Genomic DNA, 18,864 nt, shown 5'->3' on the forward strand with positions numbered 1-18,864 from the left:
ATGACAGAGTTATTGGCCTGAACGTGACTGTGCCGACGGTACATTTCCCTGATACCAACCAGGATGATATTGAAACCCCTGTTGAAATAGAAGTTGCTGGGTCCGACCTTCAAACGACTCCATCTGAGGGAATGACAATCGGCACTCCATCTGATACGGACACCGTACCAAGGACACCTGACGGAAATGGTATCGGCCTGACCTTTGTTGGTGGTATTGTCGATAGGGTCAGTTCCTTTGGTATCCGTCTGAAAGATGAAGACAAGAATGTTGAAGTGACAAAGATGGATACTAGCCAGGATGATATTGGAGGGTCAGCGCAAAGAGATCATATTCCCACTGAGGACACGTCCTTCAGTACAACTTCAGTACCAAGATCTGATGTAACGTACACCATATCAACAAGAGAGGAGCAGACACGACAAGAACATGATGATGGCAAAGTTATTGGCCTAACCGTTAATGTACCGACGGTGCATCTCCCTGATACCAACCATGATGATATTGAAACTCCTGTTGAAGAAGAAGTTGCTGGGTCCGACCTTGAAACGACTCCATATGCGGGAATAACAATCGGCACATCATCTGTTACGGACACTCTACCAAGAAAAGATGATGGAAGGGATATTGGCCTGGCCTTTGTTGGTGGTATTGTCGATAACATCAGTTCCTTTGGTGTCCATCTGAAAGATGATGACAAGAATGTTGAAGTGACAAAGACAGATCCCAGCCAATATGGTATTGGAGAGTCAGCGCACGTAGATCCTATTCCAACTCAGGACATGTCGTTCAGTACAACTACTGTATCAAATACTGACGTAACGTACACCATATCATCAACAGAGAAGCATACACGACAAGAAACTGATGATGGCAGACTTATTGGCCAGAACGTGACTGTTCCAACATTGCATTCCCCTGATACCAACCGGGATGACATTAGAGGGTCTTCCCAAGTAGACCCTATTTCGACAGAAGACACGTCCTTCAGTACAACTTCAGTACAAAATGTTGACGTTACGTACGCACTATCGTCAAACGAGGAACAGAAACGACCAGAAACTGATGATGGCAGAGTTATTGGCCTGAACGTGACTGTGCCGACCGTACATTTCCCTGATACCAACCAGGATGATATTGAAACTTCTGTTGAAGAAGAAGTTCCTGGGTCCGACCTTCAAACGACTCCATCTGCGAGAATGACAATCGGCACTCCAACTGTTACGGACACCGTACCAAGGACACCTGACGGAAATGGTATTGGCCTGACCTTTGTTGGTGGTATTGTCGATAGGGTCAGTACCTTTGGTATCCATGCAAAAGATGATGACAAGAATGTTGAAGTAACAAAGACATATCCTAGCCAGGATGATACTGGAGGGTCAGCGCAAGTGGATCCTATTCCCACTCAAGACACGTCCTCCTGTGCAACTTCCGTGCCAAATGCTGATGCAACGTACACTATATCAACAAGAGAGGAGCAGACGCGACAAGAAACTGATGATGGCAGAGTTATTGGCATCAACGCGAGTGTTCCAACATTGCATTTCCCTGACACCAACCAAGATGATATTGGTGGGTCTGCTCAAGTAGATCCTGTTCCCACTCAGGACACGTCCTTCAGTACAACTACAGTACCAAATGCTGACGTTAGGTACACCACATCAGGAAGAGAAGTGCAAACACGACAAGAAACTGATGATGGCAGAGTTATTGGCCTGAACGTGACTGTGCCGACGGTACATTTCCCTGATACCAACAACGATGATATTGAAACCCCTGTTGAAGAAGAAGTTGCTGGGTCCGACCTTCAAACGACTCCATCTGCGGGAATGACAATCGGCACTCCATCTGTTACGGACACCATATCATCAAAAGAGAAGCATACACGACAAGAAACTGATGATGGCAGACTTATAGGCCTGAACGTGACTGTTCCAACATTGCATTCCCCTGATACCAACCGGGATGACGTTAGAGGGTCTTCCCAAGTAAACCCTATTCCGACAGAAGACACGTCCTTCAGTACAACTTCGGTGCCAAATGTTGACGTTACACACGCAATATCGTCAAGCGAGGAACAGAAACGACCAGAAACTTATGATGGCAGAGTTATTGGCCTGAACGTGACTGTGCCGACGGTACATTTCCCTGATACCAACCAGGATGATATTGAAACCGATGTTGAAGAAGAAGTTGCTGGGTCCGACCTTCAAACGACTCCATCTGCGGGAATGACAATCGGCACTCCATCTGTTACGGACACATTACCAAGGACACCTGACGGAAATGGTATCGGCCTGACCTTTGTTGGTGGTATTGCCGATAGGGTCAGTTCCTTTGGTATCCATCCAAAAGATGATGACAAGAATGTTGAAGTAACAAAGACATATCCTAGCCAGGATGATATTGGAGGGTCAGCGCAAGTGGATCCTATTACCACTCAAGACACGTGCTCCTGTACAACTTCAGTGCCAAATGCTGATGCAACGTACGCTGAATCAGCAAGAGAGGAGCAGACGCGACAAGAAACTGATGATGGCAGAGTTGTTGGCATCAACGCGAGTGTTCCAACATTGCCTTTCCCTGACACCAACAAAGATGATATTGGTGGGTCTGCTCAAGTAGATCCTGTTCCCACTCAGGACACGTCCTTCAGTACAACTACAGTACCAAATGCTGACGTTAGGTACACCACATCAGGAAGAGAAGTGAAAACACGACAAGAAACTGATGATGGCAGAGTTGTTGGCATCAACGCGAGTGTTCCAACATTGCCTTTCCCTGACACCAACAAAGATGATATTGGTGGGTCGGCTCAAGTAGATCCTGTTCCCACTCAGGACACGTCCTTCAGTACAACTACAGTACCAAATGTTGACGTTAGGTACACCAAATCAGCAAGAGAAGTGAAAACACGACAAGAAACTGATGATGGCAGAGTTATTGGCCTGAACGTGACTGTGCCGACGGTACATTTCCCTGATATCAACCACGATGATATTGAAACACCTGTTGAAGAAGAAGTTGCTGGTTCCGATCTTCAAACGACTCCATCTGCGGGAATGACAGTCTGTGGCTCATCTGTCACGGACACCGTACGAACAACAGATGACGGAAATGGTATTGGCCTGACCTTTATCGGCGGTGTTGTCGATAGGGTCAGTTCCTTTGGTATCCATCTAAAAGATGATGGCAAGAATGTTGAAGTTACGAAGACATATCCTAGCCAGGATGACATTGGAGGGTCAGCGCAATTAGATCCTATTCCCACTCAGGACACGTCCTTCAGTACAACTTCAGTACCAAGATCTGATGTAACGTACACCATATCAACAAGAGAGGAGCAGACACGACAAGAACCTGATGATGGCAAAGTTATTGGCCTAAACGTTAATGTACCGATGGTGCATTTACCTGATGCCAACCATGATGATATCGAAACTCCTGTTGAAGAAGAAGTTGCTGGGTCCGACCTTGAAACGACGCAATCTGAGGGAATGACAATCGGCACATCATCTGTTACGGACAGCCTACCGAGAAAAGATGATGGAAGGGATATCGGCCTGGCCTTTGTTGGTGGTATTGTCGATAAGGTCAGTTCCTTTGGTGTCCATCTGAAAGATGATGACAAGAATGTTGAAGTGACAAAGACAGATCCCAGCCAATATGATATTGGAGAATCGACGCAAGTAGATCGTATTCCAACTCAGGACATGTCGTTCAGTACAACTACAGTACCAAATGTTGACGTTACATACGCAATATCGTCAAGAGAGGAACAGAAACGACCAGAAACAGATGATGGCAGAGTTATTGGCCTCAACGTGAGTGTTTCAACGTTGCATTTCCCTGATACCAACCATGATGATATTGAAACTCCTGTTGAAGAAGAAGTTGCTGGGTTTGACCTTCAAACGACTCCATCTGCGGGAATGACAATCGGCACTCCATCTGTTACGGACACCGTACAAAGGACAGCTGATGGAAGGGATAATGGCCTGGCCTTTGTTGGTGGTATTGTCGATAAAGTCAGTTCCTTCGGTATGTATCTTAAAGATGATGACAAGAATGTTGAAGTGACAAAGACAGATCCCAGCCAGGATGATATTGGAGGGTCAGCGCATGTAGAACCTATTCCCACTCAGGACACATCCCACGGTGCAACTTCAGCGCAAAAACCTTACGCGTCGTACACCATATCAACAAGAGAGGAGCAGACACGAAAAGAAACTGATGATGGCAAAGTTATTGGCCTAAACGTTAATGTACCGACGATACTTTTCCCTGATACCAACCACGATGATATCGAAACTCCTGCTGAACAAGAAGTTGCTGGGTCCGACCTTCAAACGACTCCATATGCAGGAATGACAATCGGCACATCATCTGTTACGGACACCTTACAAAGAACAGCTGATGGAAGGGGTGTTGGCCTGGCCTTTGTTGGTGGTATTGTCGATAAGGTCAGTTCTTTTGGTGTCCATCTGAAAGATGATGACAAGAATGTTGAAGCGACAAAGACAGATCCCAGCCAATATGATATTGGAGAATCGACGCAAGTAGATCCTATTCCAACTCAGGACATGTCGTTCAGTACAACTACAGTATCAAATGCTGACGTTACATACGCAATATCGTCAAGAGAGGAACAGAAACGACCAGAAACAGATGATGGCAGAGTTATTGGCCTCAACGTGAGTGTTTCAACGTTGCATTTCCCTGATACCAACCGGGATGATATTGAAACTTCTGTTGAGGAAGAAATTGCTGGTTCCGATCTTCAAACGACTCCATCTGCGGGAATGACAGTCTGTGGCTCATCTGTCACGGACACCGTACGAACAACAGATGACGGAAATGGTATTGGCCTGACCTTTATCGGCGGTGTTGTCGATAGGGTCAGTTCCTTTGGTATCCATCTAAAAGATGATGACAAGAATGTTGAAGTTACGAAGACATATCCTAGCCAGGATGACATTGGAGGGTCAGCGCAATTAGATCCTATTCCCACTCAGGACACGACGTCCAGTACAACTTCAGTACCGAGATCTGATGTAACGTACACCATATCAACAAGAGAGGAGCAGACACGACAAGAACCTGATGATTGCAAAAATATTGGCCTAAACGTTAATGTACCGATGGTGCATTTACCTGATGCCAACCATGATGATATTGAAACTCCTGTTGAAGAAGAAGTTGCTGGGTTCGACCTTGAAACGACGCCATCTGCGGGAATGACAATCGGCACATCATCTGTTACGGACACCCTACCGAGAAAAGATGATGGAAGGGATATCGGCCTGGCCTTTGTTGGTGGTATTGTCGATAAGGTCAGTTCTTTTGGTGTCCATCTGAAAGATGATGACAAGAATGTTGAAGCGATAAAGACAGATCCCAGCCAATATGATATTGGAGAATCGACGCAAGTAGATCCTATTCCAACTCAGGACATGTCGTTCAGTACAACTACAGTACCAAATGTTGACGTTACATACGCAATATCGTCAAGAGAGGAACAGAAACGACCAGAAACAGATGATGGCAGAGTTATTGGCCTCAACGTGAGTGTTTCAACGTTGCATTTCCCTGATACCAACCGGGATGATATTGAAACTCCTGTTGAAGAAGAAATTGCTGGTTCCGACCTTCAACCGACTCCATCTGCGGGAATGACAGTCTGTGGCTCATCTGTCACGGACACAGTACCAAGAACAGATGACGGAAATGGTATTGGCCTGACCTTTGTCGGAGGTGTTGTCGATAGGGTCCATTCCTTTGGTATCCATCTAAAAGATGATGACAAGAATGTTGAGGTGACGAAGACATATCCTAGCCAGGATGACATTGGAGGGTCAGCGCAAGTAGATCCTATTCCCACTCAGGACACGTCCTCCTGTACAACTACTGTGCCAAAATCTGGTGCAACGTACACTATATCAACTAGAGAAGAGCAGACACGACCAGCGACTGATGATGTCAGAGTTATTGGCCTGAACGTGACTTTTCCAACATTGCATTTCCCTGATACCAACCATGATGATATTGAAACTCCTGTTGAAGAAGAAGTTGCTGGGTCCGACCTTCAAACGACTCCATCTGCGGGAATGACAATCGGCACTCCATCTGTTACGGACACCGTACAAAGGACAGCTGATGGAAGGGATAATGGCCTGGCCTTTGTTGGTGGTATTGTCGATAAAGTCAGTTCCTTCGGTATGTATCTTAAAGATGATGACAAGAATGTTGAAGTGACAAAGACAGATCCCAGCCAGGATGATATTGGAGGGTCAGCGCATGTAGAACCTATTCCCACTCAGGACACATCCCACGGTGCAACTTCAGCGCAAAAACCTTACGCGTCGTACACCATATCAACAAGAGAGGAGCAGACACGAAAAGAAACTGATGATGGCAAAGTTATTGGCCTAAACGTTAATGTACCGACGATACTTTTCCCTGATACCAACCACGATGATATCGAAACTCCTGCTGAACAAGAAGTTGCTGGGTCCGACCTTCAAACGACTCCATCTGCGGGAATGACAATCGGCTCATCATCTGTTACTGACACCGTACCAAGGACAGCTGATGGAAGGGATAATGGCTTGGCCTTTGTTGGTGGTATTGTCGATAAAGTCAGTTCCTTTGGTGTCCATCTGAAAGATGATGACAAGAATGTTGAAGCGACAAAGACAGATCCCAGCCAGGATGATATTGGAGGGTCAGCGCATGAAGAACCTATTCCCACTCAGGACACGTCTTTCAGTACAACATCAGTGCAAAATCCTGACGTAACGTACACCACATCATCAAGAGAGGAGCAGGAACGACAAGCGACTGATGATGGCAGACGTATTGACCTGAACATGAGTGTTCCAACAGTGCCTTTCCCTGATACCAACCAGGATGATATTGAAACTCCTGTTGAAGAAGATGTCACTGTGTCAGACCTTGAAACGATTCCATCTGTGATGAAGACTATACAAATAATTGATAACGAGATTCAACCAATGGTGGGCGATGGAAGGGATTTTGAAACTCCTATTCTGGAGGATGACCTTCAAATGACTCCATCTAAAGAAGTGACAATCAACACTTTGTTAGCGACGGCGTCGGTGAGAAAGACCGTAGTCGGCACAGACGATGTGATAAAAGTAGCAACTGACGTTGGAAGGGATATTAAGACTCCTGTTCAACAAGATGCTACTATCTCCGACCTTCAGCTAACTCGACCAGAGGTTGCATTCGTAGAGGAACCAAGATTATCCGTGAAGGAGCGGTCTGAGAATGAAATCGGTTCGTGTAGTGACGAGGATACCAGCGATGACTTGACGTTTGATTATAAAACCCAAGATAATATGGATACGTTTTTGACGGCAGATAGCAGACAACTTGGCTATGAGCTTCAGGTGTACACATATAAAGACAATGGCATAGCAGACACGGTGCAGAAGGTTATGTCATTTGAGAACCATGATAGAACTGCCACAGGCAGTATTAAGGATTTGAAGAAAGATAGATCTGAAGAAGTCAATGAATCTTCATATGCGAAACTCGATGCAGGTTCTCATTTGGCAGAAGATGTTTCATCCCCGTCAAGGTTGGACACGTCTGCCACAAGTAGTGAGGGAACACCGTCTGCAAATCCTGAACAATCTGGTCCAACGCGGAGAGCTCCTGACATTGTCCCCGGGACTTGCGATGACAGTGAATCCCGTAATGAAAAACGACACGATACGAAGACCGAAAGTACTGGATTTTTCTCAAAGCTTTTTGGTGGTGTTTTTAAATCAAAGGACTCGAACAAAACGTTGCGTGCTGAGGCAGGCGTTGAAGCTAAAGAAGAATCAAGCGAACCTAAAGACAATGATGAAAAGGAAGCGTCAAAATCAGACTCGCGTTCCGAAACAAGCTCCGGATCAGAATCGAGGTCAGATTCCAGTTCAAGCTCCGATTCTGATTCAAGCTCCAGTTCCAGTTCTGATTCAAGCTCCAGTTCCAGTTCTGATTCAAGCTCTAGTTCCGACTCAAGTTCTGATTCAGAACCTGATTCAAGCATCAAATCTGATGATAATTCCAAATCTGATTCAAGTCGGAGGAAATCGAAGAAGCAGATAAAGAAAAGGATGAAGACGAACTATACGCGAGGACCGGACGATGAGAAAGAGACGGCCAGCAGCCATGGTTCTGATCATGGGCGCATTGGTTCCGTTGCTGCCGCGGCCGAATTCTCAGGCGTTGTGGCCAAGCCATCAACCTCGTCAAAAAAGCGCAAACCATCAAAGAAGAGCTGGCTCAGACGCTGGTAAGTATGAGTGTAATCTGGCACAGCAGCAGTCGCGGTTTTAAAGATGGCAGTCAGTGGCCTTGTGGAATTGGAGTGTCGTCCAGAAAGTCGGCGCGACGGTTACTGTCCGATTTTTCTGTATAATGAAACCAGGAATATGTATTGACAAGTCTATTTATAACTACTTTTGTTGACCTTTGGCATCAAATAACAACATTCATTGGGGGGGACCAGAATGGTAAAACATCCTAACTCTTTCGTGGTATCAATGAATTTTTAAATCGCTTGCTTAATTGATGATAATATAATTCACAATCTTTGAGAAAGCAACATAAGCGCTCAAGGAACTTTCTCCCTTATAACATTAATGGTGCTGCACCTGCCGCTCAGTATAATGAAGGATGTGTATCCCAGGTAACAATGGCAGAAATGAGATATTCATGTCTTCCTTCTTTTCTACATCCAGGTTACCAGAGAGGACAGATCCGGCACAACTCTAAACGGAACAGTCGCTTTTGAGACGTCACCAGTGTGCAATTAATTGAATGGCGAGAAAGAACAAACAACAGCTCATCTTGACGACTTGGTCGAAATGAACTTTCGAAAATTTACTTTCAGACGAACTCTTTTGCAGGCGGGTTTCGGCACCCTGACGAAGAGCTAAACCACAAATTGATCTCTATTGCCTTCTCCTATTGTTCTCATCAGTCACTTCGTCAAAGAAGAAGTCAACATTTCCGTGGGATTTTTGTGGTTTTCTCCAATTTTGAGGGAGATCACCCGGTATAAAAAGTAAAAGAGGCAAGAGCATCCTGTAAGATTTGGCGTGAAATTCATAACTAAGGTGAATCATCCAGTAAAAATTGATATATATTTGCGAGAACCTTGGGCAAGCTTATATTAAAGATATCCGTTTTGGTCTGTCTGGAGCTACATATTCTTGTCTTGGCTGAGCATACATTCGTTGATTCAAAAATAGTTTTTGTGATATATGCGGTGATGAGTAACTTGGTGAGGGAAATTATTCTGCATGGTAGTAATGAAAATATGTATTTCATTCATATACATCAACCTTGAAAAATATTTCTACGGTAATTCATGCATAAGATTGATTAGGAATATTTATCAACTAGGGCCTAAACGTAAAAGCTTATTTAACAGGATGTGTACATCATGACTACAGGAGTAATTTTTTTGGTGTTTGTTGCAATAATAAATCTAAAAGCAAGAATTCTTGCTACACCAAGCACAAATTAATCATATGGGTGCTGATAACACTGAAAAAACGTCGGAACACTCTTATTTGGTAAAAAATACCTTCATAAAGTTGTATAAATCACGGATGTACATGCTCTATATCCGTGTATCGATCAACTTGCTATCCATTGATTGCACTTTTATTGATAGATAAACCATAAAGATGCAGGAAAAAGGGTATTGTCAGTCATTTCTTCATGGAATAATACATTGATGGTAACAATGTATGTGCAAAAAAATGTTCACTCCGGTGTTCAATAAAATTTGACTGTGCTAACACCTATTTGTATTTATTTTTCTACGTCGTGTCCCTCTTAAAGGGACAGTATAGGCAGCAAGCTAGGCAGGCGAGATAAAGTTGCACGAAGTCGCCAATAGGGGTTTCTCACATCTCACAGTACGTCGAAATGATTCACGATGTTTAGTGCCAATTGAAGATGGCCAAATTAGCCCCTCTGCTCCTGCCTATAGTCCCCCTTTAAACGGCAAAACATTGCATCTCAAAATATTTGACACATTTCTGCTTAGAGTAACTAGCCTCAAACTCTATGATTTCTGGAAAAAGTGTCCGTCCCTATAGCCTGGTGAGGGATTAATGCATTATGGTTCTATAGAGACCATGACAGTTTCAGGAGCTATAGCCAATACTACAGGGTCGACTATAATGCATGATAGTCGTCACACAACTTTTCGATGTAGTGTCAGCTGGGAGCGACCCCTGTTGCATAGTAGGCTCCGTTTTCCCCGACTGTATCTTTCACCCTTTGTCGCAATGTATGGGATGTTACTTCTGAACAGTACGAAATCAGCGCCTCTGGTGTCAAAATTGCTGACCGGTGGCCACGTGCGTTTGTTGACATACTGCACAGCACGCTGGGAAGCAAGCGCGTATGCAAATAAGGGTCATTGGGGTCACTAAACAACGGTTCTGCCAATCAGAAGGCAGCAATAACCGCTCACTCGCTGTTCACGGTGAGCAAACCGTAAAATACCGGTCTTCTATTTTCCCCATATTTCGTTACAAAATCCATATTCTTCAAAAAAAACTCAGGGAAGAAGAATGAAAGGTACTCATAAAACAATGTCTGCGATTTTTATTTATTTTAAATGATGGTAACGTCTGAACGGACGAAAGTTTGGGGGCACTCGACGGTTTGATTTCTCCCTGTACATTTTGTAGTGTATTTTCCTTGCTTCACCTTCCAGCTGTGGCGGTAGGTTTGAATTGTGAAACTGGGCAGTCGGTCCTGATTTTAATCCTGTGCACTGTCATTAGTGTCAAGGCTATGACCTTACAGGCATAGGATGTGTCTTGGCAGAAAAAGTCCTTTCGAAATGATGCAAGTGAATGCAGCTAAAATGTGAATGTGACATTGTGAGTCAAAGCAACAGCAAGCATACGCCACTGCCACTGGTACTGCCAGTGGGTGTGGCTGTGCTGTGGCAACTCGAACCTCGCTCAGTCAATGACCGAATCATGAACTGACTCAGTGACTGGCCGGCTGAATGAACCAAATTGAACCCGACTTCGTGGATGCCAATCGCAATACCGCCAATTTGAAGACACCCGGGCCGACCGTCATGGAGTCTGCACAGTGATAAACCCTTGCCCTTGGTTTTACACCAGGCAGTGGAAGTCATTGCTAGCCCAAACAAACCGAAATACTAGGCTCAACGAACAAAAGATCATGTGGTGTGCGACCATGCGGTCTTGTTTGCTGCTTGTTTGTTGTGGCCATCAATGGCTTCCTCCGCCTAGTGTGAAGGCCTCTATTTAACCTTGCCTGGCTAACGTCCGTCATGGCATTAGCCCCATCATGCCATCAGCTATTGAACAATCCTCTTTTCTTTTTCAGTGATAAAAAATGGGGGGAAATGCCGCTATGTTGTGGTGTCTCCACGTACGGCATCTATATCTGGGAGAGGAGCGATACCAGCAGCAGAACTATATCGTAGTGTGACGACCATCTGGGCTCTACCAGAAGAACTCGTGCTTCATCTACTCCGTAGTCTTCATATAAAAGATTTGCTCAATATGAGAAGTGTTCACCCTGCGTTTCGAGATCTCATTGATTGCAGTCCGATAGTTTGGCAAATGAGTTGCTTCAAGGACACGTGGCCAACCTTGCCGAACATCCTACATTTTGAAAAGTAAGTGAGATAGGTGCGAGGTCTACTCTGTCGAAAGACAAATTACTGTTACATGTAGATGTACAGCCAAAGGTTGTTTATTTTATTTTGGTGTTCTGTTCGTTTGCAAGTTAGAATGTGTTACCAGTGCTGTTTAGATAAGATATTCAGTCATGCCATGGGGATGTACATGTAGGCCCCTATTGGTAAAATAGTGTTGTCTCCCCCCACAGAGCGGAAAGATATTGTGAATTAGTGTTTATTCCACTGCAACTGTGGTCATATAGATTTTATGTTCAGTGCAAACCGGTTACTAGGGACATGCTGATACTGTCTACACCTTTCCTGGTACTTTTGCCTCACCTAAAAGTCTGATGATTTGTCAGCTTCCCTTCCATAATAGAGCTCTCACATTTATTTGTTTTCAGGGCAGCTAAACAGGGCAATATTCAGGCATTGCTCAAACTTGGGATTGCTTATCTTTACAATGAAGGATGTAAGTTGTTTCATTGACTAGAATAGAATGGCTATTGAAAAGGCTTGACCAGCAATATCAAATTGCCAACTTCTAAGTAACTGCTCCCAAACCAGTTTGAGACTGTAACATGCATCCTATTAAGTAATAAGATCTATTTTGCTATTGATGTTTGTTCATTGTTGTCCCTTTGTTGTTAGATATAATTCACAGACTTGTACATACATGTATATGTCTGGTGCTGCCTCCCTTACGATATTGATGTACACTTGATTGGGAATATATGCAATCTTAGCCCAAGACTAAACTCTACTTAGAAAAAGAGACAGAGGGTGCAAATTTTCTCTCCGAATGATATGTTATTGTAATGAATTCAACATTATACAAGTTATATTTTCTGTTCTTTCAGTACCCAGTGATCAGGAGGGGAAAAAGATCACAAGTAACGGAGAAACTGCGGCAGCAATGTTTTGTCAAGCAGAAACGTTAACACCATCCACAGCGCCATTCACTTGGTTATTTATTCGTCCACCTTGGTCCAATACGGGCGCTTGCTGCAAGGAATGCGTCTTCAAAAATATGTTGCAGTATGTCAAAGCGGTAGGTTATTGTTGCCTTTCAACTGAAATCTTTGCATTAGAAGTATTTAGAATCATGGAAAATGAAGTGGTTAGTGTGGTGCAGAACTGTGCCACACCTGGTCTTGTCGACAGGTTTTTTTAGAAAGAAGTGCAAAGGATGTAATGTAAGTATCATGACTAAGTACTAAGTATCATGACTAAGTACACAGAAACACGGAACAAAGTCAGTTTCTAAATGTTTTGTTTGAACCTTTTATTTTCAGACAAATGATGTGTCTGTTAATTTATGCGTTGCTCACATTCTGAAGCTGTTTGATGACTGTGATAGTGGGCAGAGGAGGCTGAAATATCTGTCGCAAGCAGCCAACCAAGGCTCAGCCATAGCCATGTATGACCTGTGGAAAAGTAAACAGCCACTCGAGGAAAACAATAAGGTAAAGATCACAGAATCCTGTTTTCCAGTAGTACTAAGATTTCTGATTTCTGTAACCTGTAAAATATATGCCGTTGTCTGAAAGGTGAAATTTTCTGCTGTTAATTTGAGGTTCAGGTTGGACCACAAAATAGAATCGCCCACAAAGATTGTCCGGGTTACAATTTCCAGAAAGGCAAAAGTACAGTAGCTCTACTATGTTCAGAGTCAGCAAACCATCTAAGTCATCATTTGCCTGATGCTAGTGCCTAGTAATGGGAGTTCTGTTGGTGGACCTTAAAGTCTTCAAATTATACTTAATCTTTTGTTCCATTTCAGTGCCATGATAAAGCAGTTGAACTTCAGAGCATCAGAGAGCTACGAGACGTGGGCAGTCTTGGGGAAATCGAATCACAACTGCGACTGTGCCAGGCGTACGTTCGCGGGCAGTTTGGTGGAATCTCAAGCAGTCAGGCAGCAAGCTTTGTCAGGGAGTTTGTGCAATCTTCAAAACCAACGAATATCCAGGACATTTACAACTGGAACCGTGATCTCACAAATACCATGAGGTGAGGAATTCTACTTTCTCAGTGTAGCCTTTTTAGGCATTGCTGGGGTATTATAGTGTACTTCCGTTTCAAAGCAATCTTCCCAACGCAAAAGGTGGCTTGTTTAAATCTTGAAAAATGGTAGTTGAGTGGAACTGACCTTGCCGTCAGAACAGAATCTGTTCACCCTTTGGGATGACACTAAAGCAGTGGCATAATTAGCTAGATTTCATCTGAAAACAAAAAAGCTTTTTTGTCTGAAATATTCTGTTAATTTCAGATACATCCTTGTGGACTGGCTTGTTGAGGTGGCCGGGATGAAGGAGTTCTCTACGCATACTCTCCATATAGCAATAAGTGTCGTGGACCGCTTTCTCAGGAATCACAAAATGATCAGGTCAAAGTTACAGCTACTTGGTGTCTCAGCAATGGTCCTTTGCTCAAGGTTTGTAAATCTTTCTTAATCTCTTTCTTAACTGGTTGCTAGAAAGACTCAGATATTTGGTTGTTGTCCTGAGATCAACTTAATTGTTGCATAATTGATATAAATGATTTGTAGTGGATGTCAAAGCAAATGTGCCTGATTGTTGTTTTAACATTTTATGCAGAAAAAGAGCCATATTTCATGCAGATTTGCTTTAAATGTTGGTAGAGTGGTTAACCACAGATGAAAATCATTGCAACGTCTGTTTTAAATGCTTTCAGGTTTCTGGGTCGAGATATAATCACAATCCGAGAGGCAGCATGGTTGACAGACAATACCTATAAATACGAGGATGTGGTCCGAATGATGGGTGAAATCATATCGACTCTTCGTGGAAAGATTAGGGTGAGAGACCAGTACATGGAGTCAAAAGACATCAAAACGAAGAAGATTTAATACAAGTAGGCCTACCGACTCACTGGGACATTCACCTACAGGATTTACTATTTAAAAAGTACATTTGGCTGTGTATGTATGGGCATACAAGAAATGGTACCTTCTACGAGATTTACTGTATGTTTAAACTAAACTGAGGCTTGTCTTTCGCTTTCTTAAATGCTTATATTTGCATTTTCAGGTGGTGACTAGCCTTGATCACCTCTACATATTCGAAACTCTTGCCAGCTTAGACTTACGAAGCAAATACTTATCAGAATATGTGTGCGAGCTAGCTTTACTGCAGTCAGAACTGGGTGCTTATAGACAGTCTGAGGTAGCAGCATGTTCTCTTCTCCTGTCGAATCTCGCTCTCAAAAAGGAGTCTCCCTGGCCTGCTCACATGCAAGAGTTCACGGGATTCACTCTAGAAGACTTGACAAAATGTACTCTACATATCCACGAGAAATGGTAAGTCCGTCTGTGAATTAATTTAGAAACTTGTTGAATTTTGTTCTGTAAACCTATATGAAGTTCTAGGTCTTGTAAGTGGAGCCAGTCCTTACATGTACTCAGTGGTTAGTGCGTTAAAGGTGACCTCGGTGTTGCAGAAAAAGCAAAGTTTTCAATGGACTCTCGTACTAATCTGTAGACTTTAGCTTGATTATCTGGATTTAATCTCTTGTAGTTTCCTTGAGGGTACCATGACAGACCATAGAGAAGTGGAGCTGCAGGCGGTCAAGCAAAGATACTCCGATGAAGCCTTCTATGAAGTGTCAACAATAAAGGTAAGTTCAGAATATATTGAGAGCCAAGCGACAGTCTTGAGGCTTAAAAAGCATATTTGACCCTGCAGTCATCCTACTGAGTACTGTGGCGATGTCGGAGACATCATCTGTGTACTGTTGTTAGCCTCTATCAGAAAAGGAAGGTTTATGCGTAGCACACATCTGCTTACATGCAGGCTGTTAATGCACACAATCTTACCGTTTTCAAATGGTAAGAATTTTGTTGTCATTTGTAGTTGTCTTATGTATGGATAACTCCCATCACACACTTTAATAAAACCTTCTCTGTCTTTCAGATGGTCAGTTCTGATGACCTGTGCAGTCTCCTTGGTGTGAGTGAGCACTCCTTCAATGGCTTGGAGCTCAAGATCAGATACAAGAAACACGAGGGTCTCATCATGTCTCCGTCCAGGAACAAAGGCAAATGTGCAAAGTAAGTACTCGTAGGGACTCTGGTCTATAAATGATATTTGATGTGATAGCAATACAGGTCTTTGTTCCCGTAAAGATTGACGCCTTTTTAGCTCTATACTTTTACATGCACAGCAAAACCTGCCTTGAAATGGTATGGACTAAATAAAGCCTCATCGATGAATGCATAATTACTCATCGATGTGAACTTTTAAGCAGATGCATGTAAGCATATATTTCCTCTCCTTTGCAGTCAGCCTGCCAACTTGAGTGCCGATCGTGAGAAATCCGCTACGCCTGTGATGGACGCTAATACTGAACTGTTCAATGACTCTGGCCTCTCAGGATATTACGCCGACAAGGAAGATGAAGGAGAATCATTCATGGAATGCAGTGGTAAGATATTAAAGGGGACTATTTCCCTGTAGTAATCCATATTCAAAGTTGAAAATATATTTTTGAACTGTAACTCTGTTTAGTTCATGAAAGGTCCTTGACTGATTTCTTTGTTGGTTAGGTACCAGAGCACTAAACCATAGCACAAGGCAGGATACATCCTGGTCTATCTTTGTAGTTGTTCGAATCTAAAATGATTGTCCAACATGTTGTGGGTTTGTTGTCAGTTCTCCCATCTTGGCCTTGATCAGGTCTAAGGATTAAAAGATGTAAATGGCTAGAGCCAATGGTTTCCTCGTTTTATCAAATGCACCTTGTCTCCACTTACAGAATCGGATGAAAGCATTGATCTAGCCAGCCTCTGGAGCGAGGATAAGAACATTCCCATGCCGTCCCCACCAAACTTTGTCAGCCTGTCTCACTTCCAACCGTCGGGAAACAACTTCACCCGCATTAAGTCGTGCGCATCGATGGAAGCACTGTCAACACCGTCGACAACCACTGCGTCATCTTCCTTCTTCTCTCCTATGCCCTCGGCAACGTTATCGAGACTTTCTGGCCCGCCTGTTATCAATATTCATCGCCGCACGAGCAGGTCACGTTTGCTTACTCCGTCCTCGGCCATCTCGACACCTATGGAGACTGAGGGGAATCGAGGTGTGATGGGCAGTCGCTCCGATGGCAATATCCTCTGCGAGGGTTCCAGCAGCCTACCCAGCAAGACGTCTATGGGTTTGAGTGGTACAACCCTATTCCCCAGCAGGTCCGACTCAAGTGTACTTAGTGATAGACCACGGGTCCTCCACGATCATTCTGGAAGGCATAATATACCTAGTTGCATGATAGACAATGATAGTAGTAGGTTTACTTCAAAGTTTAGCGTTGGAGATGTCAGGCCTGCGAGGTCAGCTTTAAGGAACGTTGCCAATACTAACACAGCTGGAAAATCAACAATGTTGACCGGGACACCAGCAATTAAAAGAAAAAGCTCTGCTCAGCTTGGGAAGGATATGAAAACTCACACACGACACTAAAGTGAGTGAAAAATCTGTTGGCTAATTTTGTGGACATCTTGCCATTTGCTGTTTCGTACATAGTATTGCATGCCAGAACTGTATTGGCTGCTGCCCATACCCACGCATCTCCAAAAATCGGTTTTTCGTGCAGAAAATGTGTTTTTGATGATATTGTCTGTAACAGTGCAGTAGGTGTTACTTTTGACAATTGCCATTGGTGTATTTATTTTATGTTGACAAATTATGAGAATCTATGGTAAGGACTAAGAAATATTGTTGATTTAATAATCATAACATTGATTGAGATTGAAATTGAAATAGAGAATGAAATGTATGTGGTTGCTTTCTTACTCCTGCCTGTTAATCATGAAAGCCCTTAATTCATGAATATGAAGTATTGAATAATGTTGAACTGAAATTGTGTGACCCAGTTTTGTGACATATTGATTCTGCTGCAATACCACCTATTTTGAAAGGATTTTCTAAATATTTACATAATGAAGTTGCATTCTGTGTTTATCATCACTCATACTTTGGGAATTGATAATGCCTTTTAATACATGTACATGTTTGTTTTGTTAAATCTGAATCTTGATGTACTTTTTGATAATCATACATGTAAGGCCAAGTAAAATTAAAAACCTTTTTCTTGACCCCAATGACAACTCCACCAGACCAGTTTTTTAAAGGATTTTTTGAATGTATTTTACATGCATCTACATGTAGCTGGCATCTGCTATGTATTTCGGTCAGAAAGACTTAATGATGAGCAGTCAAACGAAGTTACCTCTCTGTTTGTCTTTGAAGTGCATTTGAGGGAAACAATTGGAAAACAGTGAATTATTGAAGAAATTCATAGAAATCTAATAATGATACTTGCCTTGATATTTGGGAATGAGTTGTACATTTGTTGATAAATGAGTTTGTAGCATGTGTTATATTCATTTTTTGAGCGAAGCCTTTGCAATTTTTTGTGAAATCTGTTTAAATTTTATCATTTTGTAAATAGGCCTATATGTTTCATAAGATATGTATGAATCTTTCGATCGGTTGATATAAATTTCTGAAGTCCTAGGTGTGTATACTGTATTTGTCTTCAAAGGATTTAAGATATTCAATTCTTTATCTATGTTGGATGAGGGAGGGTTAATCTAAGCATCAATTTAGTTTTCAATGACAAACAAGGTGAACTTGCAGAATCTTCATGTTGTCCTGGCGTCATATGACCATGGTCCTATATGAGGCAAAGGCCCAGTTTCTGGGCCACAATGCCTAGATGATGATGATGATGATGATGTAACGTCAGACAAGCCTGTGGGAGCTCTGGCTGGAGACCTGAAGTGGGGATAAGTTTGTTCATACAACATGCATTTGCAACAATGTAGCACATTTTTGCTTAAAATCAAAAGTAAACAGAACAGTATTATTACATGTTTCACATGTCGTGATCCTTCCTTAATCCAATATGGTTGCCATGAAAGAAGTTTATGTCATAACGTGAGAGTGTGTGTCTAGATTCATATGTGAACAGTGATGTTGAGTTGATTGCCAGATAGGTTAGTTAGGCCAACCTGACCATTGAGACATTGAAGACAGGTCCAACCTTGCCATTGAGACAACTTAAGTAGCCTCCTTGTGAAGGGTACAACCTGCCTGTCATGCACCTCTCACAACATCCAGACCCTTCTGCCTCTAGCA

At 43.0% G+C, this 18,864-nt stretch overlaps 1 protein-coding gene across 1 annotated transcript; it reads left to right on the plus strand.

Annotated features, from left to right (window-relative positions):
- The first annotated feature begins 10,518 nt into the window (after positions 1 to 10,518).
- LOC135498097 (cyclin-F-like) lies at positions 10,519 to 18,595 on the plus strand. The gene is made up of 13 exons (XM_064788273.1): positions 10,519 to 10,617; positions 11,407 to 11,701; positions 12,109 to 12,176; positions 12,565 to 12,755; positions 13,000 to 13,170; positions 13,488 to 13,717; positions 13,977 to 14,141; positions 14,402 to 14,525; positions 14,758 to 15,026; positions 15,244 to 15,343; positions 15,640 to 15,776; positions 16,008 to 16,150; positions 16,481 to 18,595. The coding sequence occupies exons 1-13, from the start codon at positions 10,611 to 10,613 to the stop codon at positions 17,182 to 17,184; spliced, it is 2,604 nt and encodes an 867-aa protein (XP_064644343.1). The 5' UTR covers positions 10,519 to 10,610; the 3' UTR covers positions 17,185 to 18,595.
- The last annotated feature ends 269 nt before the right edge of the window (positions 18,596 to 18,864 follow it).

Source organism: Lineus longissimus, chromosome 1 (genome assembly GCF_910592395.1).
Source record: "Lineus longissimus chromosome 1, tnLinLong1.2, whole genome shotgun sequence".
Classification (NCBI taxonomy): domain Eukaryota; kingdom Metazoa; phylum Nemertea; class Pilidiophora; order Heteronemertea; family Lineidae; genus Lineus; species Lineus longissimus.

Coding starts and splice junctions, on each gene's coding strand:
- LOC135498097 (XM_064788273.1), top strand. Junction 14,142..14,401: donor GCAATGGTCCTTTGCTCAAG/GTTTGTAAATCT, acceptor AAATGCTTTCAG/GTTTCTGGGTCGAGATATAA. Junction 15,777..16,007: donor AACAAAGGCAAATGTGCAAA/GTAAGTACTCGT, acceptor TCTCCTTTGCAG/TCAGCCTGCCAACTTGAGTG.